Source organism: Pongo pygmaeus, chromosome 18, assembly GCF_028885625.2.
Source record: "Pongo pygmaeus isolate AG05252 chromosome 18, NHGRI_mPonPyg2-v2.0_pri, whole genome shotgun sequence".
Classification (NCBI taxonomy): Eukaryota; Metazoa; Chordata; class Mammalia; order Primates; family Hominidae; genus Pongo; species Pongo pygmaeus.
In genome coordinates this window covers 81,559,586-81,585,607 of record NC_072391.2, presented here as the reverse complement: position 1 = coordinate 81,585,607, position 26,022 = coordinate 81,559,586, and the positions used below count along the sequence as shown (strand labels likewise).

General features: G+C 51.2%; 1 protein-coding gene across 2 annotated transcripts in view; it reads right to left on the bottom strand.

The window, feature by feature from the left end:
* WFDC1 (WAP four-disulfide core domain 1) overlaps window positions 1–25,126 on the bottom strand; it is a 35,069-nt gene extending 9,943 nt beyond the window's left edge. Inside the window, exons 1-4 of one of the 2 annotated variants that reach the window (XM_054452662.2) lie at window positions 24,637–25,126; window positions 6,882–7,074; window positions 1,639–1,722; window positions 466–606 (exon numbers count right to left, since the gene is read on the bottom strand). In XM_054452662.2, coding sequence (XP_054308637.1) covers window positions 466–606; window positions 1,639–1,722; window positions 6,882–7,074; window positions 24,637–24,777 — 559 coding nt within the window. In that variant the 5' untranslated portion in view covers window positions 24,778–25,126. The remainder of the gene's footprint in view (window positions 1–465; window positions 607–1,638; window positions 1,723–6,881; window positions 7,075–24,636) is intronic. The other variant, XM_054452664.2, reaches the window with a different exon arrangement.
* Between the last annotated feature and the right edge of the window lie 896 nt (window positions 25,127–26,022).

The following is a 26,022-nucleotide window of genomic DNA, read 5'->3' as shown; positions in this document are numbered from 1 at the left end:
TTAAGTTGACCATCGTAAGTCGGGTCCATCTACACATACGTAGATATAAAATATCCAGTGTTTACTGACCACCTACTATTCCTTAGGGCTGCTCCGACTGCTCTGCACTTATGATTTCAGTTACGCCCCACAACAGCATGAAGTAGCCCCATTTTACAAATGAGGAAACTGAGGCTCAGAGATAGGAAGAAATTAACCCCAGTGTCGCCCAGCTGGGAGGTGCAGAGCTGGGGTTTGCAGCCAGTCTGCTGGCTCAAGAGCTTCGGTCACATGCTAGTGTGGTAGGGAAAGGGTAGGGGCCATAAAAGAAGGAGCCGGGCAGGGGGAAGATGTGAGGAGCTCTCAGTCAGGCCCAGGTGCTGGGGCTGCTTCCTGGGGCAGGTCATCCATGGGGGTGAGAGGCGCTTACAGGGAGAAGGGGACTGGGGCAGGGGCCAGGATCAGGGCAGGGGGTGCCACACTCACCTGCTTGCTGGCGCTGCTTGACGCACTGTCCACGGTTGGGGATGCCTTCGGCCACATCACCTGGGCTCAGGATGTGGCACTCATAGCCCGAGGGACACAGCAGCGGTTCGGCCCCGTCCTCCGTGGTGCTGCACGCCTCTGCTGCGGGAGGGACACACGCTGGGGTCTAGAGGGCAGACCCCCGAGACGGGTGCAGGGAACGCACCTCACCCAGAGAGGCGGCCTCACTTCTGTACCCCAGGTTCCAAGCTAGGCCCTGGGTCTCACTCAGCGGCACGTGGCACACGTGCACACGTGCACACCCACAAACACACACACAAACACAGGCAGTCCAAGCTCACCTGATCCCAAACATACTCTCACAGGCTCAGCAACATCCATATAGACATGTTCACGGATACACCCTGAAACACACACTCACTCCTACAGTCGCACAGGTACACAGACACTTACACAAGCAAGTCGGACACACAAATACACACAGACATATACACATGTTCATCCCCACACACAAATCCTGCACACTCATATCCACACCCACATACACACACGTTCACCCACACATGTACACACTCACAATACAGTCACACACTTTTGCATGCACACACACACACACACACACACACAAATATTCAGCCACAGGCACAAGGACGGCCACACAGTTGCATACACAGCTGCACACTCTAGCGGACACAACACACAGATGGATGTGGAGTCAGAAGCACAGCCGCAGGTGTGGAAGGGTGCCTGCTCTCACCTCCTAGGCCTCCAGGCCCCCGGCCTGCATGCTGTTCCTTCCAGAAACTGCCCTCTGCCTCCTGGTACCTCCCCCACCCCCGGAGAGGCCTCATCTTTAGAGAGCAGTGAACCCCCTATAATTCTAGGAATTTGAAAACCAACCCTAAGCCCCCTCCCCTTCAATTCTCCGTCCAGGAGGAGGCCCCGTTCTTGGGGAGAGTCGAAGCCCTTATTCTGTACTGGGCTTTGATTCTGGCCAAGCCCCCAGCCATCAGCCCTTCTGCGCTGGGGTGGGGAGGATCAAAGAGGGCTGAGTGTTTGACTGAAGGGCCTGTACATGGGGACAGCCAGCCTGGTGCTGCTAGCTTTCTGGAAGCAGCTGAGAAGGAGGGATCGAGGCTTGGATGTAGGGTCTGGGCTTTACCCGGCAAGTACCTTGTAACACCTCCTCAGGGCCATCCAGGAGCCAGCCATTGCCACCAAGCCATCGAGGTTTCGGCTGCACCAGCCAGTCTAAGACTAACACAATACAGGGTCAGATCAAGGCCCTCCTCAAGCAGCTGAGAAATGCCCAGGCTTGGGGGCTGGGGGCACCCCAATTTCATGACAGCACAGAGACTCCCCATGGGAGAAATAACTATGGTTCCTGGCACACCTTCACTCTTCGCTTTTAGTGATAGAACCTTTCACTGTGGGCTGGGCACTGGGCCACCAAGCTGGGGACTAGCCTTCCCTGCCTCCCTGGCAGCTACTTGTGGCCATGTGACAGGGTTCTGGCCACAAAGATGTGAGCAGCAGTAACCATGCAACTTCCTGTTTTGCCCTCTGATCAGGGGTCTCTGCTCCCCTCCCTCCCTCTTTTCCTTCCCGCAGGCTGGGAGCCATTCTGACCATGTGGGCAAGGACATCAATCAGACTGCAGAGTGGCAAGAAGGAAGCCGGGTCCCTAGATGGCTTTGCGAGCAGAGCTACCTGCCTACCACAAATGTCTGTCTCTGCACTAATAGCTGAGAGAGAAGAAAATGCCTCACAGGTTGGGTCCCTGTATTTATGGGTCTTTTTGTTGCAGCAGCATAGTCTGTTCTCTAACTAATACTTTATTCTTTTAACTTTTAGGTTTGGGGGTGCACATGCAGGTTTGTTGCACAGGTAAATTGCCTGTCACTGAAGTTTGGTGTATGGGTGAAGTTTGGTGTACAGGTGATCCCATCACCCAGGTATAACCAGTATACCTGGTTTTAACAGAAAGAGTCACCCACACAGTTTACGGGAAGGCCTTTGAAAGGCAGGGGTCGAAAACTCAAATGCCTCTAGGGGACAGGAAAACAGACCAGGCAGGGCCACGGCAAAACAGAGAGTGCCTCCTGCCTGGATGAATCAACTGCTGGTTAGCCCTGACCAGTCATTTCCAATGCTCCCAGACTGTTTTATTTTTTTCTTACTGTAAGTTCTTATTCTATTTATTTATTTACTTATTATTTATTTATTTATTTATTTATTTAGAGACAGAGTCTTGTTCTGTCACCCAGACTGGAGGGTAGTGGCACGATCTCAGCTCACTGCAACCTCTGCCTCCCAGGTTCAAGCAGTTCTCCTGTCTCAGCCTCCCGAGTAGCTGGGATTACAGGCGCCCGCCACCACACCTGGCTAATTTTTGTATTTTTAGTAGAGATGGGGTTTTGCCATGTTGCCCAGGCTGGTCTTGAACTCCTGGCCTCAAGTGATCCACCCCCTTCGGCCTCCCAAAGTGCTGGGATTACAGGAGTGAGCCACTGCACCTGGACTGTAAGTCTGTATTTTTTTGTTTTTTTTTTTTTGAGACAAAGTTTCACTCTTGTCGCCCAGGCTGGAGTGCAATGGCGCAATCTCAGCTCATTGCAACCTCTGCTTTCCGGGTTCAAGCAAGTCTCCTGCCTCAGTCTCCCAAGTAGCTGGGATTACAGGCGCGCACCACCATGCCCGGCTAATTTTTGTATTTTTAGTAGAGACAGGGTTTTGCCATGTTGGCCAGGGTGGTCTAGAACTCCTGACCTCAGGTGATCTACCCCCTTTGGCCTCCCAAAGTGCTGGTATTACAGGCGTGAGCCACTGTACCCGGCCAAGTCTGTATTTTTAAAAATAGAAATCTTCTGGTTTTTAAGTGTTGACAAGTAATTTTAAAACTTTTTTATTAATGATGATGATGATGATTATTATTATTCTGTAGAGACAGGGGGTCTCCCTATGTTGCCCAGGCTGGTCCCAAACTCCTGGCCTCGCGCGATCCTCCTGCTTTGGCCTCCCAAAGTGCTGGGATTACAGGTGTGAGCCACCGTGCCTGGGCAGAAAACTTTAAGCATGTTGGAGATCAAAACGGTTCTGGGATCACATTTGCTTGTGACCTCTGCATTCGTTTGACTCCAAAATAAGACAAAAATAAAAATTACTAATATTTATCTTTATAAAGAGAATAGAAAAATAATTAGCATCTTTTAAAGTACATTGATGGGTACTGGTAAAAATGCTGGTTAGCTTTTTCTATAAAGAAGCACTCGCTGATTATAACGACAGTGGAAGTTGGAACAGCAGAGAAAGGACCCAGCAGTCTGTGACCTCTGACACAGGAATGACGCCATGGTTCTGCAGCCTCTATGCCCAGCCTTTCAGTTCTTCCCTCCTTTTCCCCACCACATCGGACCATGTGTTAGGAAACATTTTCAGGTAGGAAACGTAGTAATATGTGCTGTTTGTATTCTCTTTTGCCTTGATCAAAGGCTTCTGAGCAGCAGGGAAATAAGCAAATGTTTGGAGTAGTGAAACTTGGTCCGGGCTCCCCATCACTCTAGTTGAAGACCCTTAAAGGCCTGGTGGCCCTGGGGTCTCAGCTCTTCACGCCTTCACTGGAACTACCTGGGATCACCTCCCAAATAAACAACCTGGGCCCAAGTCCTTGTCTCTGGGTCTGCTTTGGACAGACCCAAATCCAGATGGCAATGAAGAAGTAAGGTGCCTGGAACAGGGCCTGATGTGTTCCACGTCATCTTATGTTAGACCAGTGGTTCTCAATGCAGAGCGATTTTGTTCCCCAGAGAGCATTTAGGAAAGATTAGAGACACTTTTGGTTGTCACAATTTGGGGTAGATGTTGCTATTGGCATCGGGTGGGGAGGGGCCAAGGAAGCCGCTGACCACCCTACAGTGCACGGGAGAGCGCCCCCCGCCCCGCCCAGCAAGTAGAATCATCCAACCCCAGATGACAATATGCCAAGACTGTGAAATCTGGCGTTAGACAGCATTGTTGTTATTACTCACTAGTAGTATGATTGCTCTTCCTGCTGGCCAGTGAATGAATGAAGGAGTCAATAGTTATTGAGTATTATATGCCCAGAGACCATTTTAGACGCTGGGGTTACAGCAGTGAATGAAAGACAAACTCCCTGCCCTGTGGGGCTGACCTTCAAGTGGGGAGAGAACAGTCAATGAACAAACAAGTAAAACACCGTCTTCCAGATTATGCTACAGAGAAAAATTAAACAGGGATGGAGGGTTAAAAAATGGCCAAGGGGCTGTCTTTCAGAGAGGGAAATCTTTCCTGAGAAGTGGCCTTTTGAAATAGGTCTAAAGGAGGCAAGGAAGTGAGCCATGTGACGTCTCGGGGAGGATATTCCTGGCAATGAAGGACCCCACATGTGGGTACAGGTGCCAGGGCAGGGGCCCCCCATTCCCACACTCACGGCCTAAGGCAATGAACACTTCTCTACAGTCAGACAACTGGATGGAAACTGCAGGTCTGCCTGCTGTGTGACCTTCGGCAAATGATTCAGCTTCTCTGAGCTTCAGTTGTGGCACAGGGCTGATAACAGTCATCTCATCAAGCTGTGTGAGCATGAAATGAGATGATGTACGACAAGGCTATTGGGAATGCCATGTACAGTTGTATCATCTGTGCACTGCTCAAAAGCACCTGGTCCAGGCAGGAAGCAAGGCTAGAATCCCTATGCCAGGTCACATTCCAGAGGAAGGGGCACCTTTTTTGATAAGCCCACCCAGAGGGGAGTGCCTTTATGTGGTCGTCCACCATGAGGGGCAACATTTAGTTTTTCTTATGAAGGCTGAGTAGGAGGCTGCCTGGCCTGGAGCAGGGGCCAGTGCCTGCCCAGAGGCAGTACTAAAATAGTCCCTGTCTGTCTTGATGAGCATTATAAGACTGTAATTATGAGCATGATTAAGTGTGCTGAGTCCCCTGTCATCGCTGTGACCTCACCCCAAAGAAAACAAAGTGAGGTTATTCTTGCCATCTCTGACTCTCCTCTCAGCCTTGGGAGGAGGGGCTGGGCCACCTTCTCGAGCCGCCTTCCCTAATTAAGGCCCATGGGAACCCACAGCCTCTCGCAGAAGGTACAGTCCAAACAGCTGTTGTTATCACCCTGAGCAGAGCTGAGGGTGGAGAAAACTTCCTTGCTCCAAATCCTACCCGCTTAGGGGCACATTTTCCCCACCCAAGGGCACATTTTCCCCAGGAAATAGCTACTTGTCCACCCTACTCCCCACTTACTGTCCCCGACGGGGTCACCTCCTTCCCTTCCCAAACCTTCTCTTCAAAAGGGATCTGAAACTCCATCCTGCCAATGATGAATCCCTCAACATTGTTTCCCCCCAAGAGGTTGGCATCCTGATTCAACACACATCTCATTACCTGCTCCCAGACCCGTGCAGTGCTGAGCACTTTGGAATGGCAGGTCCACCGTGAGCTGCACGTTGTCTTATCTTATCTTTTTTTTTTTTTTTGAGACAGAGTCTCACTCTGTCACCCAGGCTGGAGTGCAATGGCACAACCTTGGCTCACTGCAACTTCCACCTCCTGGGTTCAAGTGATTCTCCTGCCTCAGTCTCCCAAGTAGCTGGGATTTTAGGCTCCTGCCACCACGCCTGGCTAATTTTTGTATTTTTAGTAGAGACAGGGTTTCAGCATGTTGCCCAGGCTGGTCTCAAACTCCTGACCTCAGGTGATCCACCCATTTCACAGGAGAGGAGACTCAAGAAAGTGACAGCTGGCCGGTGGATCTGAAGCCACACACCCGCTCCTCTCTGGGGCATGCCCCATGTGGATTGCTAAGCTCCTGGTCTCCACCTCAAATACCCCAGGGCCAGGCATGAGAAGTGTGGCAGGCCTGGTGGGGTGATGGGGTGAGTGGGAAGCTAGAAGACACCTCCTCATCCAGCGGCACCTGAGGTTCCAGCTGGTGGCAGCCCAGGGAACATGGTCCGATATTTTAAAGAAAAGCCTCGAATCTTGATCTTTTAAATGAGAAATCCCACTGCACCCCCATTCTCCTATCAGCGGGCATTTTCCCGGGAATGGGTGTCTGCTGGACTGTGGCTCCCTGGAGGCATCTAGGGTCCCTGCCCCCATCCCATTTTCATAGGAAGAGGCATTTTCTCTGGAAGGGCATCTCCTACAACGCAGGTCCCCAAGGGCAGTGGGACACACAGCAGCTGCACAGCAGCGCCACGCGTGCTCAAGGAGCGCCCGTCCCCGTTCACAGGTGCGCAGTGGAGGCGCCAGAGACCCGCCCAGGTGGCCCAGCTTTAAGCCCAGCTCCTTTTTCCCCCTCCCCCGAGTCGAGCTCTCTCCTACCCGGGACAGCTCTGTTTACCTGTCCTTCTCCCTCAGCCCCCTCCCTCGGGCTCAGGACCTACCTGGCGGGGGCGGCACAGCTTCTAGGCAGGCGTAGGCGCATCCGTTGTAGCAGCAGCGCCGGTGCCGCGGGCACTCGGAGTCCGCCTGACAGCGCGCAGCCTGGCAGGCGCCGGGGGGCAGAGTCCGCGGAGGCGGCGGGCAGCGGTCGGCTCGGGGCTGCCGCGGGCCGCCGGGCGCGCCCACCTCCTCGGCCTGCGGGGAGACGGCGGTGTCAGCAGCTCTGGGGCGCGCGTTCGAGTCCCGGCGCCGCCCGGAGCGTGCAAGGGGGTGGGCAGTGCGCCTGGCTTCTCTGAGCCTGCGTTTCCTCTTGTGAGAAACAGCAAGCAGGCAGAGCCAGCCTCGGAGGGAGGCTCAGAAGATCAGAAGATACCATGTTTCTTTTTAATAACAGTCGGCACGAAATAACTGAAAGCCCAGAGCAAAAGGATAAGTGAATCTTGGTATGTTTGCTGAAGGACAATCAAGTATCTACCCTGCGTGTGAGACAAATTATATATAATACATAATATATGTGGTATATATGTGTATATACAAATATGTCTGCATGTATACATATACATATACTGCATGTATACATATACATATACGTACACACGTATATGTCTATATATACATATGTATATGTACATATGTGTGGATTTCTTATAATCCATATGTTTATATAGAGCTTTGAGAATTTACAAATTATACACAGAATCATTAAATCCATGCAACAACATCGATACATCTCAGAAAATAATGAAAGGAAAAAAGCCAGATCAAAAGAGAACACCACAGTGGGATTCCACTTATATTTGTAGCTCAAAAACAGGCCAAGCTGATGTCTGGATGAGAAGTCAGGAATCTGGTGGGCAGTGACTGGCTGGGAACACGTGGTCTCGGGACTGGCTCTGTTCTGTTTCTTGGTCTGGGGGCTGGTTACATGGTGTGTTTATTTTGTGGGAATTCATGGAGCTGAACACTTAGGATTTATATGCTTTGCAGTGTTTTTTGTTTTGTTTTGTTTTGTTTTTGAGACGGAGTTTCGCTCTTGTTGCCCAGGCTGGAGTGCAGTGGCGCGATCTCAGCTCACCACAACCTCCACCTCCTGGGTTCAAGCAATTCTCCTGCCTCAGCCTCCCGAGTAGCTGGGATTACAGGCATGTGCCACCACACCCGGCTAATTTTGTATTTTTAGTAGAGACAGGGTTTCTACATGTTGGCCAGGCTGGTCTGGACCTCCCGACCTCAGGTGATCCGCCTGCCTCGGCCTCCCAAAGTGCTGGGATTACAGGTGTGAGCCACTGTGCCTGGCCTGAAGTATTATGTTTTAATAAAAAGTTCAAAAATAAGATATACGGGCCAGGTGCTGTGGCACACACGTGTATAATCCTAGCACTTCCAGAGGTCAAGGTGGATGAATCACTTGAGCTCAGAAGTTTTAGACCAGCCTGGCCAACATAGCGAAACCCCTTCTCTACTAAAAAAAAAAAAAAAAAAGAAGCAGTCGGGCATGCTCACTCTCTCCTGTAGTCCAGGTACTTGGGAGGCTGAGGCGGGAGGATGGCTTGATCCCAGGAGGTCAAGGCTGCAGTGAGCTGTGATCGCACTACTGCCCTCCAGCCTGGGCAAAAGAGTGAGACCCTGTTTAAAAAAAAAAAAAAAAAGAAAAGTCCGGGTGCAGTAGCTCACACCTGTAATCCCAGCACTTTGGGAGGCCAAGGCAGGCGGATCATGAGGTCAGGAGATCGAGACCATCCTGGCTAACACGGTGAAACCCCGTCTCTACTAAAAATACAAAAAAAAAAAAAATTAGCCGGGCGTGGTGGTGGGCGCCTGTACTCCCAGCTACTCAGGAGGCTGAGGAAGGAGAATGGAGAATGGTGTGAACCTGGGAGGCGGAGCTTGCAGTGAGCCGAGATCACGCCACTGCACTCCAGCCTGGGTGACAGAGTGAGACTCCATCTTCAAAAAAAAAACAGATATAGTACTGTACTTAACATATAGGAATATGGGTGAGTGACCAATAAGATCAATATTTTAAAGGTAAGACTGAGAAAGTTTAAGCCACTGGGCAAACTGCCCTGGGTCCCCCTGACACCAGACCCCATCCACGCCCAGTAACACTGTTCTCCTTCTAGGAAAATGGGGTGCGTGGTGGGCAGTTTATGCACATTCGCACACACACACAGAGTTAGATACAGGATAGATTAATTGGGGAAAAAACCACCTTGGCTTGCCCTGCCTCCTGGCCTCTGCCTAAACTGTTCCTTTCATCTAAAATGCTTTACCTACTTACCTCCCCACAAGTCCTCCCCCAACATATTCAAAATCTGGCCCCCTTGTGCTGGCCAAGTCCATAGGGCAGATCTGCAAATTGGAATAGTAGACAGCCATGAAAACCCGCCCTTAAGGTGTTGGCAAAAAATGAAATAAGACTCAATGTGCCGCATATGAAAGATCGCCAGGATGTGGTGGCTTGTGAAGAAAACCACGGTTCAGAACAGCATGTAGGCTCTGCCCCATCTGTGTTTTTAAAAATGCACACAGATGTAATGTGTATATATTTGCATAGGCTGAGAACGTTTTTGGAAAGATACACAAGATCACACAAGAAACCATTATGAAAGGTGCCTTTGGAGAGAAGAATAGGGTGTAAAGCTGAGAGACATTTCTTACTATTGTATACTCTTCTGCACTGGTTCAATGTCTTTTTACCACGTACACATTACTTCTTCAATTTAAAGACAGTCTCCATGCAGAGCGAGGGCACATCATCCAAGCCCTGGCTTAATCTAGACTTGACTCACAGAACCTCACAAAGCTACTGAAGCTGCTTTGATGACAGTGTGGGTGCCGTCACCTCCAGGCCTTTGCCCATGCTGTATCCTCTGCCGAATGCCCGTTCCTTCAGGTCTTCCAGAGGGACCATTCCCCAAGACTCAAATCAGTGCTCAAGGCTGGGATGTGCTTCCTTAACACCAGCCCTCCCAGGCCAGGGTTAGAGCCACGCCTCCGCCCCCCCTACTTCTATGTCCCACACCCACCCTCCCTTGTCACTCTTTCTCGATGTCTTAATAGAAATCCGTCATCACATTTAACCAGTGAGCGACCCCTTCAAGGGAGGGCCTTTGAGCCTCCTGTGTCTCCTCCTGCACATACAGTCGGCTGAATAAAGGTCCCCAAAGACACCAGGCCCTACTCCCTGGAATCCTAAATGCAAAGGAAAGAGGGTCTTTGCAGACGCGATTAGGTTAAGGATCTTGACATGGGGAGATGATCCTGCATTTTCCAGTGGGCCCTAAATCCAGTCACAGGTGTCTGAGAAGAGGGGAGCAGAGGGAGATCACACACACACACACACACACAAAAGCAAGCCCCCCCCCCACACATGCACACATGCACGCACACACACGCACACAAGAAAGTCATGTGAAGAGGGAGGCAGAGATGGCGTCTACAGACCAAGGAATGACCATGATTGCCAGCAGCCACCGGAAGAGGGACTGGCAAGGAAGGAACCTCTGGAGTGGGGGGCGCGGCTCTGCTGACCCCTTCATCTCAGTCCAGTGAAACTGATGCTGAACTTCTGGCTCCGGAACCATGAGACAATTCATTTCTGTTGGTTTAACCACCCCTCCCACCTCAGTTTGTGGTCATTTATTACGGCGGCCCCTGGAAACTTGATATCTGTCCCTCTGCCAGGCACATTCTGTAAATGAACCCCACCCCAGGCCCAAGTCCCCGTCAGTGCCTCCACAGTGGCCTCGTCCCTGGCCTCGCTGCCTCCAAATCCATCCATGCTCCAAACTGCAGCCCAAAGAGGCTTTATGAAAGGCACCTGTGAATTCGGTCGCCTCTGTGCTCCAAGGCCCCAGAGGCATCCCAGCACCCTTGAGACAAAGTCCCAGCTCCCCACTCGACCTCTGAGCCCTGTGCCAACCAGGTACATGTTACTTTTTCAATTTAATAACTTAGATATAGGATACATTGGCCTCATCTCATCGCCCCGACCCTCCTTGTCCTTACATGCCAGCAAACTGCCCTTCCTCCTCCCCACGCCCCGCAAGCACATTCCTCTCTTCAAACCGTTTCCTCCAGCTGAGCTTGTCTCATCCAGCAGAGCAGACAGGCAACCAGAGTGGGCTCTGCAGCTAACGGGCTTGGTTCAAATCCCGGCTCTGGGGCTTAAATCCTCTTTGCCACTCACGTGCTGTGTGACCTTGAGCAAGCATCAGTTCCTCCCTATAGAACTTCCCTCCTGGGGTATCCTGAGTCTACACCCAGGACGGTGTCTACACCCAGGCTGACATCTACACCCAGGCTGGCATCTAGCACAGTGCCACTGATCGTCATTGGCAGGTGCTGGTCCTCTGCCTGGAAGGCGTCCCATCAGCTTCTATTGGCCAAATCACCCTTCAGTCCTCAGCTTAAACGGCCTTCCGAGGGCAGCTTTCCCCAGACTCATCGGGATGTTTCTATTATGATTCTTCTTCATTTTTAGGCCCTCGCCACCCCACACTGAGAGCAGAGGCTGTGTCTGTCCCTGCCTGGCTGGGGCCCAGTGCAGTCCTTCCTGGTTCCTACTTGGGTAGCTGCAAACTGCACGCGGTGTCACCAGTGCCCTGCAGGGGGCACCAGGTCCCCGGGAACAGGTCTTGGCTGGGTGCCCCTGGGAACCGGTGGGATCACCAAGGCCAGAGGTTTTCAGCTGCCCCCAGGGAGCCTCAGGGCCTGAGACCGAGGGCATGAGGGGCAGAGAGCAGGAATGGCCAAGCAGGAGGGGGGGTGGTGCGGCAGGAAAGCCTGGGAGGGGGGCCTGTGACCCCCATCCCTGCTTCACCCAGAGAACCCTTATTTTCACTCTTGTAGACATTGGCTGTTAAATTCACGAAAAGTGAAAATGATCACTAAGCTGGCATTTGGTGGATATGGAGACGAGGCCTTAAGGAGGTGAATGGTTTTCCCCAAAGACAGAGGGGAGACCAGAGCGTGGATCAATCCTTTTATCACCCCCTCCTCTGCCCAATCTCCCTCACCCCTGTAACCATCACCAATAACTTTGCAGCCGCAGCAGGTGCATAATCCCACGCCATTAGCTCTTAGTTCACTTGCTGCAGAATTAACTAAATTGGACCCATGTTGGGGTCCGCAATTTTTAATCCTAATCTAACATGACAGCCGCCCCAGCCTCCTTCGGAGGGTGGTTAAGAATACACCGTATGTCGTAGGGAGGGGACGCCTTATTTTTCCGCCCAGCTTATTTTTCGATCAAGCCTCATTTATGAAATTTAATGGAACCCGGTGATCAGAAGCAAAACACTTTTCACCCACCTCAAATGCCTCCCAGTCCTGTGACTTCCTTAATGGCAGCCCCAGACGGGAGGGTACGCAGAGATCAATTTTAGATGCGCCGCTGTCTCAGAGGAAAATTCAAATGTCATTTCTCAGAATTTGGAGAGAACAAAGAGATAAGCGCCTTAGAAGCCACATCTCCCAAGTTATTTACTGCGTGGCTGAAACAACAGATGGTCGTGAGTGATAAAGCACTGATTTCACTGAGAGGCCCAGATTAAAGGATTACATGTTTTGAAAAATATTTCATGTCACGCAAGGTGACACTCAAAGAGGGTTCTAAACACAGGGCGTTTTCTGGAGGTCTGGGAAAGAATTTTTACTCAGAGAAATAAACAGCTTACCCGCCAATTTATCCCTGGCCCCCATGGGTTAAAGGAGTTAACAGCAAAGGTTCTTGGCCTAGAGGTTGGACTGGAATTGGCTTCCCTGACCCCCTCCACGTCTCTGACCTCTCTTCCAGCACTCCCCTCCTTACTCATTCTCTCCAGCCACCCAGTCCCACCTCTGGGCCTTTGCACTGGCTCTCTCCCCGCCCACCCACCATATCTGCCCTGCGCTCGCCTGCTCGGGGTCTGCTCACACAGCCCTCCCTTCCCCCTCTCCCTGCTTTGTGGAGCTTCACACACCTCATCACCCTTGGGTGGACTGTGTATTCATGAACTCATTGGTTTGCTGTTTTTCTCCCTCCTAGGGACAGGAACTTGGTTTTGTTCTTACCTGTGTCCCTGGCTCCTAGAACAGCGCCTGGCACATAGCAAGTACTCAGTAAATATTCTTCCAGTGGAATAAAAGCTGTGATAATGATGATGATGAAGATGAGGATGACGGTGGTCAGCACACCCTGGCAGTTTGCTGGGCACTCTTCTAAGTGCTTAACATGCATTAACTGGCTGATCTGCACATGGGCCCTGTGAAGTGGGTTCTGCAGAGCGGGGGTCCTGCACAGGTGTGGGGGCAGCCGTTTGTGTTTGTGTAAGGCTGTGCTATGGGCAAGCATCGTCACACTCCTATGCTCACTTAATGTGGATGTGAACTAGGGGAGTGGGTCTTAATATCCTACACTCCAGAGATGAGGAAGGATGCTTTCAAAATGTAAAGCTGGACTCGGCTGTCCTCAGTTTCTGAAGATTCGCTGCTCCTCCTGGCCTTGGAGCCTTCCGCACACTGTTCCTTCCACTCGGAACGCTTCCCAACTCTTTTCACAGCTGAGCCTCCGCATCCTTTGGGGCAAGAACTTAGGAGCCGTGTCCCAAGATGGAAGGGACCGAAGCTCATGACCTCTTATACAGCAAAGGCTGCTTTGCGCAGGGATTAAGGGTTCAGGTGCAGGAATCCGATGCATCTGGGTTTGAACCCCATGGCTGTGCGATCATACAGGAAAATCACTAATGTATCTGAGCCTCATCTGCGAAATGGACACAAAAGTAATACCTGCTGCCGATGTTTGTGATGAAAATCAAAAGAGACCACACCTGTGTGTGCTCGGCTCAGCACTGGCAATGCTAATCACCTTATTTTTATTCCTTTTATTATTATTATTTTGAGATAAGGTCTCACTCTGTCACCCAGGCTGGAGTGCAATGGCACGATCTCGGCTCACTGCAACCTCTGCCTCCCAGGTTCAATCAGTTCTCATGCTTCAGCCTCCCAAGTAGCTGGGACTACAGGTGCCCGCCACCACGCCTGGCTAATTTTTTGTATTTTTAGTAGAGATGGGGTTTTGCCCTGTTGCCCAGGCTGATCTTGAACGCCTGAGCTCAGGTGATCTGCCCGCTTCAGCCTCCCAAAATGCTGGGATTACAAGCATGAGCCACCACGCCTGGCTCCTTTTATTATTTTTAATCAATGGACTCAGAAGCCTCTCATCCCATAGTAACTTCATTCTTCATCTCTTCCAGTCTTTCTTCATTTCCCCTGTATCCTCCCTCAGTTCACTCACTGATGATTTAGCGAACGCCCACCATCTCCATAGCGTTAGGTTAGATGCTCAGCAGATGCAGAATAAACCTAAGGAGCTCCAGTCCAGCTGAGGCTGCAGATACACGTACGAGAAACCCATCAGCAACAGTGAAAAGTGGGATTGGATAACCTCATCATTTCTGGATAAGACCAGGGCAAACAACTCGCAGAGTTCCTAAGAGAAGGGGCCATGCAGAAACAGCCATCCAGCATGTGCAAGAGCACTGCCCTCGGAGGACCACCTGAAGTCACCTCCAGCCCTCCCCAGTAGATACCACTGCTGTCCCCATTGCATAGGTGAGGAAACGGAGGCATGCAGTCACCATACACAGACACCAGGCTTAGATCCTGGGCTGTGTGATTCATGCTCATGGCAAGAGAGGCAGCATTTAGTAAGCTCTTACTGGGTGCCAATGCTGTGCTGGGTCCTCACATACTGAATCTTCAGTATCACCCTCTGGGTCTGCTGCTATTCTAAACCCACTTTACTGGTGAGGAAACTGAGGCACAAAAAAATTAAAAGCATTTGCCCAAGAGCAAGCAGCTGCGAAGTGTCAGAGGCAGGATTCGAACCTGGGTCTGTCCTACTCCTCCAGGGGCGTTCCTGACCCTGGAGTCCGGAACTGGGAGTTGCTTCCCAATGGTGCCTGTCAATTTCTTCCCATTCCTTCAGTCCAGGGGCTCCCTCCCCGTCCCGAAGTGCTCCCTCTGCCCTCCTGTGGCCCAGCTCCAGCTCAGGGTGGAGTCAAAACGGGGGCCCCCAGGTACACATTTGTCCTGGCCCCCTCTTTGCAGCCCTTGCCTCCCAGCTTATGTTGCCTCTCAGATGAAAACAAAATAATGCCACATGAAATCCCTCTGAGAAAGGAGGACACTCACCCCAGACAGACGACACCTTCGTGAAAACCGCAGAGCAACCTGCGATTTCCAGCTTTTATTTTCATTCCTGCTCAGGGATTGTACAGTAAGTCTATTTCAAAGTATCCACTGAGCACACATTCACAGTACAACTCAGACAAGATCTCTCCGGGTCTGTATGCCTTACCTGGATAAAAATGATTCCTGGCCGGGGGTGGTAGCTCACATCTATAATCCCAGCAGTTTGGGAGGCCAAGGCAGGTGGATCACCTGAGGTCAGGAGTTCGAGACCAGACTGGTCAATATGGTGAAACCCTGTCTCTACTAAAAATACAAAAATTAGCCAGGCGTGGTGGTGGGCACCAATAATCCCAGCTATTCGGGAGGCTGAGGCAGGAGAATCACTTGAACCAGGGAGGCAGAGGTTGCAGTGAGCCAGATGGCACCACTGCAATCCAGCCTGGGTGACAAGAGTGAAAGTCTGTCTCAAAAAAAAAAAAAAAAAGATTACCTTAAGCTTTTTGACCTGGTGGCTATTTTGTTCATATAGATGAACAAAAATAGATTTGCAAAGCCATTCTGCCACCGATATCACTAGGAAGCAGGTGGGGAAATGCCCATTTTGGGCTCCAGCAGTGGGAACCCCAATTCAGCAAGTCCAAGTCCAGATTCAATTAAAGCAAACAAGCTGGATGTGCAACCAAAGGAGGCTGGATACATAAGTGAAGGCACAGGGAACACCAGGCAGGCCTTAGAAGGGAAGATGCCGATCCACCATGTTAACACACTTTCCACAGATTATTAAGTGAAAATGCAACATAGAAAACAGTGTGAATAAGCCAGACACCAAATAGCACATACTGGATGATTCCATTTCCATGAAACGTCTACAACAGGCAGATCCATAAAGACAGAAAGTGGAAGATGCCAGAGGCTGCGAGAAGAGGGAAGGAGGACTGACGGCTAATGGCTGTGGGGTTTCCTGTAGGGTTGATGGGAACGTTCCAAAACTAGGCAGTTAGGATGGTTGCACGACTCTGTGAATATACTAAACACCACTGAATTGTACCTTTGAAAGGGTGAATTGTCTGTCATGTGAATTTCATTTCAATAAAAGAAATTTGAATCAGTATGAATAAAATACCACTAAGAAAAAAATATGTGTGCTGTGTGTAACTGCTTCATGAAGCAATCTAGACAGACACCCCAGAATGTCACCAGAGTTTACATCTTGGAGGAAGAATTCAGATCATTTCTACTAATTTATCACTTTCTGTGTTGCCTGAATTTTTTTTTTACAGTAAACATCATTCTTTTAATAATCAGTAGAAGAATTTATAAACCATTTCCATTTAGGGAAAAAAAATCCAATCTCCAGAGCTGCCACCAAATCTACCCACATGCCTCCCTCAGTGCTCACCACCCCCTTCCTTCCACATGCAGGAGCTTTTACCCTTCTTTGGAAAGTTCCAGCAGCTTAGCGGCCAGACCAATAAACATGCACCCCAGCACTGGTTTGCGTGGTGGAGGAAGAAAGCCAATTTTCCTCTAAGCATTACTTGCTCTTCCTCTGGAATTTGGACGTCAAACATCTAAAAATATGTCGCTCCCTGGAACAGTGGGCTTAGAGTTCAGCGTGCGTAGATGAATGCCATTTCCTGGTGCCCGGGGCCCTTAACGCTGGGCCCTGGGGACAGAATTTGGCACAAGGTTAATGGGACTTCCTCAGAGGGAGACCAAAAAAAAAAAAAGAAAGAAATTCACAAGACGGCAAACTCGACCAACTCTTCCCAACAATGTCATTGTCAGTCAGTGCACCCGAGAGTCCTCTAGAACTTTCCATCCCTTCTATTCTGTTCCAGAAGGTTTTAACATAATTTATTCATTCATTCAATAGTAAATTCATAATTCCCAGGCCCACTGCGTTTCAGGCGCTGGGCTGGAAATGGGAAGTCCCGAGTTGAACCAGAAGACATTGGCCCTGACTTCACGCGGCTGTTTCAGGACAAGTCACAGACACCACACAAAACAGCACACAGATAAGGCAAATGAATTGCTTTTTGTGGTCATCTGCAAAAGCAGTTAGAGAGAAACCTAAACAAATCATGCCAATAACAACAACAGAGCTAAATGCTAAGAAGGAAGAGCTGGGCTGTTATGTAAACGTTTAAGGGAAATCATAAGGAGGCATTCAGGGAGAGGCCTCGGAGGAGGTGGGCGTGAAGCTACGATGACCCACAAGCCGGAGTGGGCACCGTGAGCAGACACTTGCCGAGAGGCTGCCTCTCGGTGCTGGGGACACAGAGGACTCACAGGGACTCTGTGCCACGCAGAATTCCTGAGAGGTGCCTCAGGTTCTCGCTGCTTTTTAGAAAAATTATTGTGGTAAAATATATATAACATGCAATTTTCCATTTCAGCCATCTTAAGTGTGCGAGTTGGCGGCATTAATTAGATTTACGATGTGTGCAACCACCTCCATGATCTATTTCTGCGGCTTTTCCATCACCCCAGGCAGAACCTCTGCTCTCATCAGACAGTTGCCCCCATTCCTCCCTCCCCCAGCCCCTGGCAACCACGAATCTCCTTCCCGTCCCGCTGGATTTGCCTCTTCTAGACATTGCATCCAGTGTCGCACACCTGTGGCCTTTGTGCACTCAGCATCATGTCTTCGAGGTTCATCTGCGTAGTGGCATGTGTCCAGGCTCCGTACTTTTCTATGGCTGAGTTCTAGTCCCCTGAGTGGACAGGTGCGATGTGCTCAGCCCATGGGCATCCGTCTGCCTCCACCCTGTGGCTGCGGTGAGTCCTGGCACAGAGGTGTCCTGTTTCCTGTCTCCCTCTCCCAGGTGATAACCACACAGGGACCTGGGATGCTTCTTTACTCGTTGATTTCCACCTGGAATTTCAGGGCTGGGACCTCAGATGAAGAATCTCAGTCCCAGTGAGGAGAAAGTGATTTGCCCAAGGTCCCCCTCCAAAGTCAGCTATTCATGGACTTTTCATTCCTTCCATTCCCGCATCATGCCAGGTTCTGGGCTAGACACCAGGGTGTGGCCAAGCCTACAGTGAGTTTGTTCACATCAGTACGACATATCCCCTCTCTCCAGCACCCAGGCAGTTCCGGGGCTTGTCTGGGGTTCTCAACCATGAGCCTTGAAGACCCCCTCCTGGGTGCTGCTGGTGGTCTCCGGAGCCCACTGAGCACCCGCTGACCCCCAAGACGTAGGCATCTTCGTAGTCTTGATGGTGAGTCCTGCAAGGTATGAGCTCACATGGTTCAAGGAGCAGAGAAAGCTCCCAGACTCTGGGGATATAGCGATAGCCCCACCTGTCCCCAGCCAAAGCAGCACAGATAAGTCATTCTCTGCAATGGCCTCAGTTTCCTTATCTGTGAAATGTCTCTCAATCAGGGTTGCCGGTTGCAACCAACAGAAGCTGACTCCCTTGATGCCCAGAGCAGACTATATTCGTGTCCGAGTGTGCTGCAACAAAATGCCACACACCGGGGGCTTAAAACAACAGAAATGGATTCTTTCACAGTTCTGGAAGCCAGAAGGCCGAGATCCAGGTGTTTGACAGGATTGGTTCCTTTGCGGAGGCTCTAAGGAGAAAAATCTTTCCATGCCTGTCCCAGCTTCCAGCTGTGGCTGGCAGTCCCTCATGTTCTCTGGCTTGTAGACACATCACTCTGATCTCTGCAACTCTCTGTCTTTGCATGGCCTTCTCTCCATGTGTCTCTGATTCTGTGTCTCTTCTCCTTTTCCTTTTTTTTTGGAGATGAAGTCTCACTCTGTCACCCAGGCTGGAGTGCAATGGCATGATCTTGGCTCACTGCAACCTCCACCTCGCCTCCCAGGTTCAAGTGATTCTCCTGCCTCAGCCTCCCAAGTAGCTGTGATTACAGGCATGCATTACCATGCACGACTAATTTTTGTATTTTTAGTAGAGATGGGGTTTCACCATGTTGGCCAGGCTGGTCTTGAACTCCTGACTTCGGGTGATCCGCCCACCTCGGCCTCCCAAAGTGCTGGAATTACAGGCATGAGCCACCACGCTCAGCCCTTTCTCCTTTTCTTATAAGGAACGGGGGTCATATTAAGGAATCACCCACCTCCAGCATGATTTCGTCTTATTTTGACTAATTACACCTGTAATAAACCTGTTTCCAAATAAGGTCACATTCACAAGGATCAGGAGTTAGGGGTTGGATGTATCTTTGGGGGGACACAGTTCAACCCATAGCATGGATCTGACAGGATTTGAGTGCAGGGAGTACATTTAGGAGGGGAGTGGGAAGCTGAGCAGGAAAGGGAAGGCACCCTTCAGGGAGTGCTAATGAGCAGGTGGCTGCCTGGGTGCTGGAGCTCAAATCCAGTGGACCTTGGAGAAACTGTGTGGAACACTCCTCACTCATGTCCCACCAAAGGTGAGAAGCCAGCCGGGCCATCGGGCTCCAGCTCCATTTGCTCCTACAGGTGTTACCTCCCCGGCACCTTGGCCTGCCTGTGTGTGGGCTGAGCGTGCTCCTGCAGCCAGAGAAAGCCTTCGGGCCAGCAGACACAGATGCTTATGGTACAAAGATGAAGGTGAAGGTCAGAACTCATGGAATGGTGAAAGCACAGCTCCAGGCCATCTGCCTCTCCCACTCTTGCTATCTCAGCAAAAAATAAAAGGATGTTTGGAAGGCTCTCAGGAGCTCACAGAAATAATGGGGGAAAGGAGAACTAGGTTGGGGAACTGAGGAACGCGAGTTGTAGGCCACTGCTGGCTCCTACAGTCCCCTACTGCTATTAGCACAGGGGGTGCCTCCAGATAGATGAGCTGCAATGCCCCCCCCCCCCGCCACGTCTGGCAGGATGCATCTGAAAGAGAAAGTGGCATCAGCTCCTGGCTGCTGTAGCCCCTCCCAGGCCCCCTCAGCAGGACAAGCATCTCTGGGCAGGGTGCAAACTGAACCACCATTTCCAGCTGCCCTGAAGGGGTGCTTAGAGGGGAAAACAGACCCACAGTCACACTGACAGCAGGGGCCGGCCTGCCCAGGCCAGGGGCTGCGCAGACCCAGGCCCGCATGGTGGCTGCCATGGGCCCCACCCGGTGGATTTGTTGAGAGGCTCCCAAGAGCGAATGCGTGGCAAACGCTTGTCCTGACAGTGTAAGCACTCAGTAAATCATTGTTCTCAGGAGTTTCATCTAATGCCAGGAAAGAAAAGCCAAAAACGTCAACTCCACAGAACCGACTGAGCTCCATGGAAAGGTTATTGGACTATTTACAAATGTTCTGCTTCTGTTTTATTCAGTCTCTTAAATATTTGGTTCTGGAATGGGGTTTTTGTTTCTTTTTTTTTTTTTTTTTGAGATGGAGTTGCACTCTTCTTGCCCAGGCTGGAGTCCAATGGCACGATCTCGGCTCACCGCAACCTCCGCCTCCCAGGTTCAAGCAATTCTCCTACCTCAGCCTTCCGAGTAGTTGGTATTACAGGCATGCGCCACCACGACCGGCTAATTTTTTTGTATTTTTAGTAGAGACGGGGTTTCTCCATGTTGGTCAGGCTGGTTTTGAACTCCCGACCTCAGGAGATCCGCCTGCCTTGGCCTCCCAAAGTGCTGGGATTACAGGCATGAGCCACTGTGCCTGGCCTGGAATGGGTTTTTAAATCTGTCCGTAGTGCACATGTAGGGGATGCAGTTCTGTGCCAGGCAGGGAACTGTAGGCTCTATGGTCTTTTTACTGAACCCTGCAAAGCAGGCACTACTGTGTCCCATGCTGCAGATGAGGAAACTGAGGCTCAGATAGGAGAAGGAAACTCCTGAAGGTCTTAGAGATAGAAGGCAGGAGACCCGGCACTTCTCCTTAGAAGCCTCCCCTAAGGGCCTCCCACAGGAATGGAAGGCAAGTGTGTTCGTCTCTGGCACTGTCTCTGCATGCTTAGACCAAGAAGCATAAACAGCACTCACGACATTAACCGGCCCCATTCTAAGAGACCAGTCCTCTACAAAAAAGTCACTCTGCCGGGGGACGAGGCTTTGAGAGAGTAGAGCAGGCTACAAGCAGCCCTGCGCTTGGTTGGGACTGAACCACCACCTCTCCGCATGTAGCCCTGGCCAATTTCCAGGGTGTAAATACTCCCAGTGTGGTTGATTTCAGGCAACCCACGTGAGGCCACTGAATGGGACTGGGAAGAGATGTGGAGTAGCTTCTCTCCTGGTCATACCACACGGATGCAAAAGACATAAAACCCCGGGAGCCGAGAGAATAGCAAAATGGAGCAATACAATTGGAAAGTGATGCATTTCTAATAAGAAGTATTTCCTGGTTGGGTGCGGTGGCTCACACCTATAATCCCAGCACTTTGGGAGGCCGAGGAGGGCGGATCACCTGAGCTCAGGAGTTTGAGACCAGCAAAACCCCATCTCTACTAAAAATACAAAAAATTAGCCGGGCGTGGTGGTGCATGCCTGTAATCCCAGCTACTCAGGAGGCCTAGGCACAAGAATCACTTGAGCCGGGGAGGTGGGGGTTGTAGTGAACCAAGATCACACCACGAGACTCTGTCCTAAAAAAAAAAAAAAAAAAAAATTCTTTCCTTTCTTTTTAATATAAATTATTTAATTGTAAGTTTATATAACTTAATTTGTGATCATGGCTGTGAAACTGGCTCTCCAGAGGGGGTGCAAGCCAGTTCAGCACACACCCAGCATCTCCTCACTCTGACGAGCCCATAGCCCCTGAGGGTCAGGGCCAAGGCTGAAGGTCTGACTCAGTGTAGGGTCAGGCAGTGGTGACTCACGGGGAAGTCTCGACTTTGTGGATGTGGGGGCTGCTTCCTATCACCCCTAAGTCTCTGTCGAACGAAAGGGCCATGAAAGTCATAGGTTCTCCATCTTCATTTCCCAGGTGAGGACTGAGGACCAGAGAAGGGCAGTGAGTGGTCCAAGATTGCACAGCACATTAGAGATTTCCCTGTGATAAGTTCCAGGCCAGGCGCTCTTCCCAGCCGTCCCTGTCCTCGGAGCCACAAGCCAACAGCCTGTCTTTGCCCAGGGCTTTCTCTGAGGTCTGAGGCACAGATGTTCTTTTTTGTTGTTGTTGTTTTGAGACAGAGTTTCACTCTTGTTGCCCAGGCTGGAGTGCAACGGCATGATCTCGGCTCACTGCAACCTCCGCCTCCCGGGTTCAAGCAATTCTTCTGCCTCAGCCTTCCGAGTAGCTGAGATTACAGGCATGTGCCACCACACCCAGCTAACTTTGTATTTTTAGTAGAAACAGGGTTTCACCATGTTGGCCAGGCTGGTCTTGAACTCCTAACCTCAGGTGATCCGCCCACCTTGGCCTCCCAAAGTGCTGGGATTACAGGCGTGAGCCACCGCGCCTGGTGGGCACAGTTGTTCTGCATAAACGTCACCTATGTCTAGGCGCTGAGGAAGGAGGCCAATATATGTTGATAACCAGGGAAAGATTCAATTCAGCGAGGAGCCAATTCAAAGCACTTGCATCCTGACCAGTGGTGGCTACAAGTGAATCAGCTCCTGCAGCCCACTCAGGCCTGTGTTTTAGAGACTCCCCCGGATCCCCCGTGCACATCAACCCTGACCCTCCTGTGTGGATGTCGCGGTGCTGGCTCTTATGACACCTTGGGACATGGTGGAGATAAAATCAGATGACATATTGGGAATCTCTCTACGGGTGTAGAACCAAAGTGCTACTAACTACAGGTGAGGGTTAAATCATCCTGTTGCACCAGAGAAGAGCACAGAGGAGTCAATAAAATCTGAGAAGAGTCTCTCACCCCTTCTCAATGCCTCCCCTCTGGCCGGGTCTGGTCTCCCAAGCAGCTCTCAGATGCACCACTTCTGCCTGGGAGTCTCGGCTCATGCTGAGCCTTCTTCCAGGAATGTCCTTTCTCCTCCTAATTCCTAATCCTTCCCCAAGATCCAGTCAGGGTCTCCACCTCCTCCAGGAAGTCTTAGGTGACTACACCATCTCACACGAGCTTTCCCTTCTCCAAGCGCCTCATCATGTCACTCTACTACTCTTTCCACTTCTCGGAGGCCTCCTGTCTCCCACCACGAGCACGTGCCGAACATGGAGAATATGAGCCCTGGAGGCCCAGATTTGCCTCAATACAGTTTTGGGCACCCCATCGTGCCTGGGGTCATTAATCATTCTCTCTTCCCTCTTCTCCAGCTGGCAAACTCCTATTTATCCTTTAAAGCCCCAGGTCCACTGTCCCCAACCCTAAAAACCCTGTCTGACTCTCCTGGGGAAGAGCTGCACACACATCCCATGCTACCACTGCATCCACTCATAATTCACCCACAAGAATGTACCAGGCATCGACTTAATGGCAGGCACCAGGGGCACACACTAGTGAAACAGAACCCCGCCCTACCCCAAGGAACCTACATGCTACCCTGTTAGGCAACACCAACCAAAGTCACAATTATTTGATTGAAAGCTGCCAAGATGCACTGCCAGCTTGCTATGTTGCAAAGACGTTCTGCATACTGAGTCATTTAATCCTCACGCGGGTGCTGTTGGTGCCAGCATTACCTTCTTGAGCCCTCTGTGTGGTGATATCGTCCTGGCTCACTCCGTCCCTGCAGATCTGTGATCTCTGAGGGGTGGGAGGAAGCAAAAATAATAGTCTCCTCCACCCCATTCTCTCTCCTAGTTCCCTTCCTGCTTTATTGCTTCCTCAGCACTCGCAAACTGCACACACTAATAAATGAGATCTCTCTCATTTATTCTCTGTAGCCCCCAGCCCCCCAGTGAGTTCCCCAGGCAGAGATCTGAGGTCTGTATCCCCACAGCCTAGGACAGTGCCTGGTAAACAGTGGCGACCCAGACATAGTTGTGTGAAGAAATGCATCCCTCTCTCTTTTGCAGATGAGATTGCTGGGGTTCAGAGACGTCAAGCAGCTTGCCTGAGAGAAGTCACGCAGCTAATGAGCAGCAGAGTCCGATTCACACCCAGACATCTGGCCCCAGGGCGTGTATTTCTTGCCACTCACTGCCTCATGCCTTCTCTTTGTACTGCCATCGTTTGTCACCCAACTGCTTCTGCACCTCAGCCACGCCACCCTTGAGGATGGGGGCTTGTACCTCCTTCATCTTTTATCCACAGGACCCCACAGAGTGCCTTCCCCAGAGCGGTTTCTGCAAAATTCTGTTTGGCAGAATGTATTCATTCTGTTTGCTAAATGAATAAACAACCACATGAATGCATAAGTGTATTTCACAAACATTTGGTACTGATCATGGAGACGGAATGCTCCGTTTAAGTCCTGGGGCTCTGAAATTAGATGGTGTCTTTCAGGAGCAAGCATACTTTTGTAACAAGGCAAAAGTGAGGCACGATTCTTTTGCACATTTGTGATGTGTCTTTTGCCTCTTGACTCACAGGCAAGGGTCCTTTTTGGGGGGGTGAGCCCCATCTGCCCACCACACAACTCAGACACACACAGATAGGAAGACGCCTGCCCTGCCACGTTTTGGGGGAGCACTTACAGGAGAAGGCAGTGTCTAGGGATTGCCTCTCCTCAAGGCTGCCTCCCACCCACAGAGGCTGCCCCAGCCTCCCCATCCCAGGCACTTACACGGGATTTCTCGGCCAGCCTCGCAGGCAAAGCCCGTTTCCAGATATTCTTGGCAGAGCCGGCGTGGAGAAGTAGCAAGAGGCACAGAGCCCGGATGATCTGCCTCCTGCGGCTGCCCGGCCCCACGCTGGTTAAAGGCATTTCCTCCCTGGGCAGCGACCTTCTAGACGCACACAGAAGAGGGGCCCCTCTCGCTGCGCGGGCCTGCGAGTGGGGACAGGAGCGTGCACAGTCTGCTGGACTTTCTTAGTTCCACCCAGCAGGGTCCCTCAGATCATGTGTCCGCGTCCAGCACATGCCCCTTCCTCGATGGGGGCTGGCTCGCCCGGTTATTTTTAGATTGCCCTATAACATCTGGCCCCAGACGCTCCGACCAGGGCGTCTGCAGCCCAGGCAGCTCAGTGGGCGGTGGCAGCAGGAGGAGGGGGCACTGGCTTGCTTGGAGACGTGGCCGGGAGTGGCCTGTCACTCTCCACTCTCCATAATGAGCACTTCCTTGCAGGCTGGGGCGGTCTCCTCCCGAGGAGGTGTGCTTGACACAGGGCTCGGGGCTGGACGTGCAGAGGAGTGCAGCAGGGTGGGTGGGGGCTCGGCTGCTACCTTGTTCACATTTCGAGCTGGGCTGACAACCTATCTGCCTATAAAAGCTTCTTCGGAAGAGGCTGCTGGACTGCTGGACGGGGACTGGCCAAGGGTGCAGCCATGAGGAGACGACTTCCACCCTTGCACCCGCCGGGGTCCTCCTGTCTGATGTGGGCACGTGGGTAGTTCCTCATATTGTGTGTTTCTTGTGAGATTTAAATGAAACTGAGCACATGAAGCATTTCACATGTGTGAGTGTGCTGTCACTGTCAGCCTGTGTATCTGCACGTGTGCATGTATGTGTATACGTGTGTGCACGTGCACGTGTGTGTTTTACAGAAATGGAGCACAGCGGGCTCGACATTTCACAAACTTTATATTCCCTTGTCTGTTCTCAGCACTTCCAAGACAGATACTGGTTTTTTGTTTTGTTTTGTTTTCTGAGACGGATCTTGCTCTTTCGCCCAGGCTGGAGTGCACTGGCATGATCACAGCTCACTACAACCTCTGCCTCCCGGGTTCAAGCGATTCTCCTGCCTCGGCCTTCCAAGTAGCTGGGATTACAGGCCTATGCCACCACGCCTGGCTAATTCTTGTATTTTTAGTAGAGACTGGGTTTCACCATGCTGGCCAGTGATCACCTTAAGTGATCTGCCCGCCTCGGCCTCCCAAAGTGCTGGGATTACAGGCGTGTGAGCTACCGTGCCCGGCCCCAAAACAGACACTGTTTTGATGCCCACTTTACGGATGAGGAAACAGGGGGGGCTGCCTGAGGTCATGCAACAGCAGCAGAGAGGAGGCTGG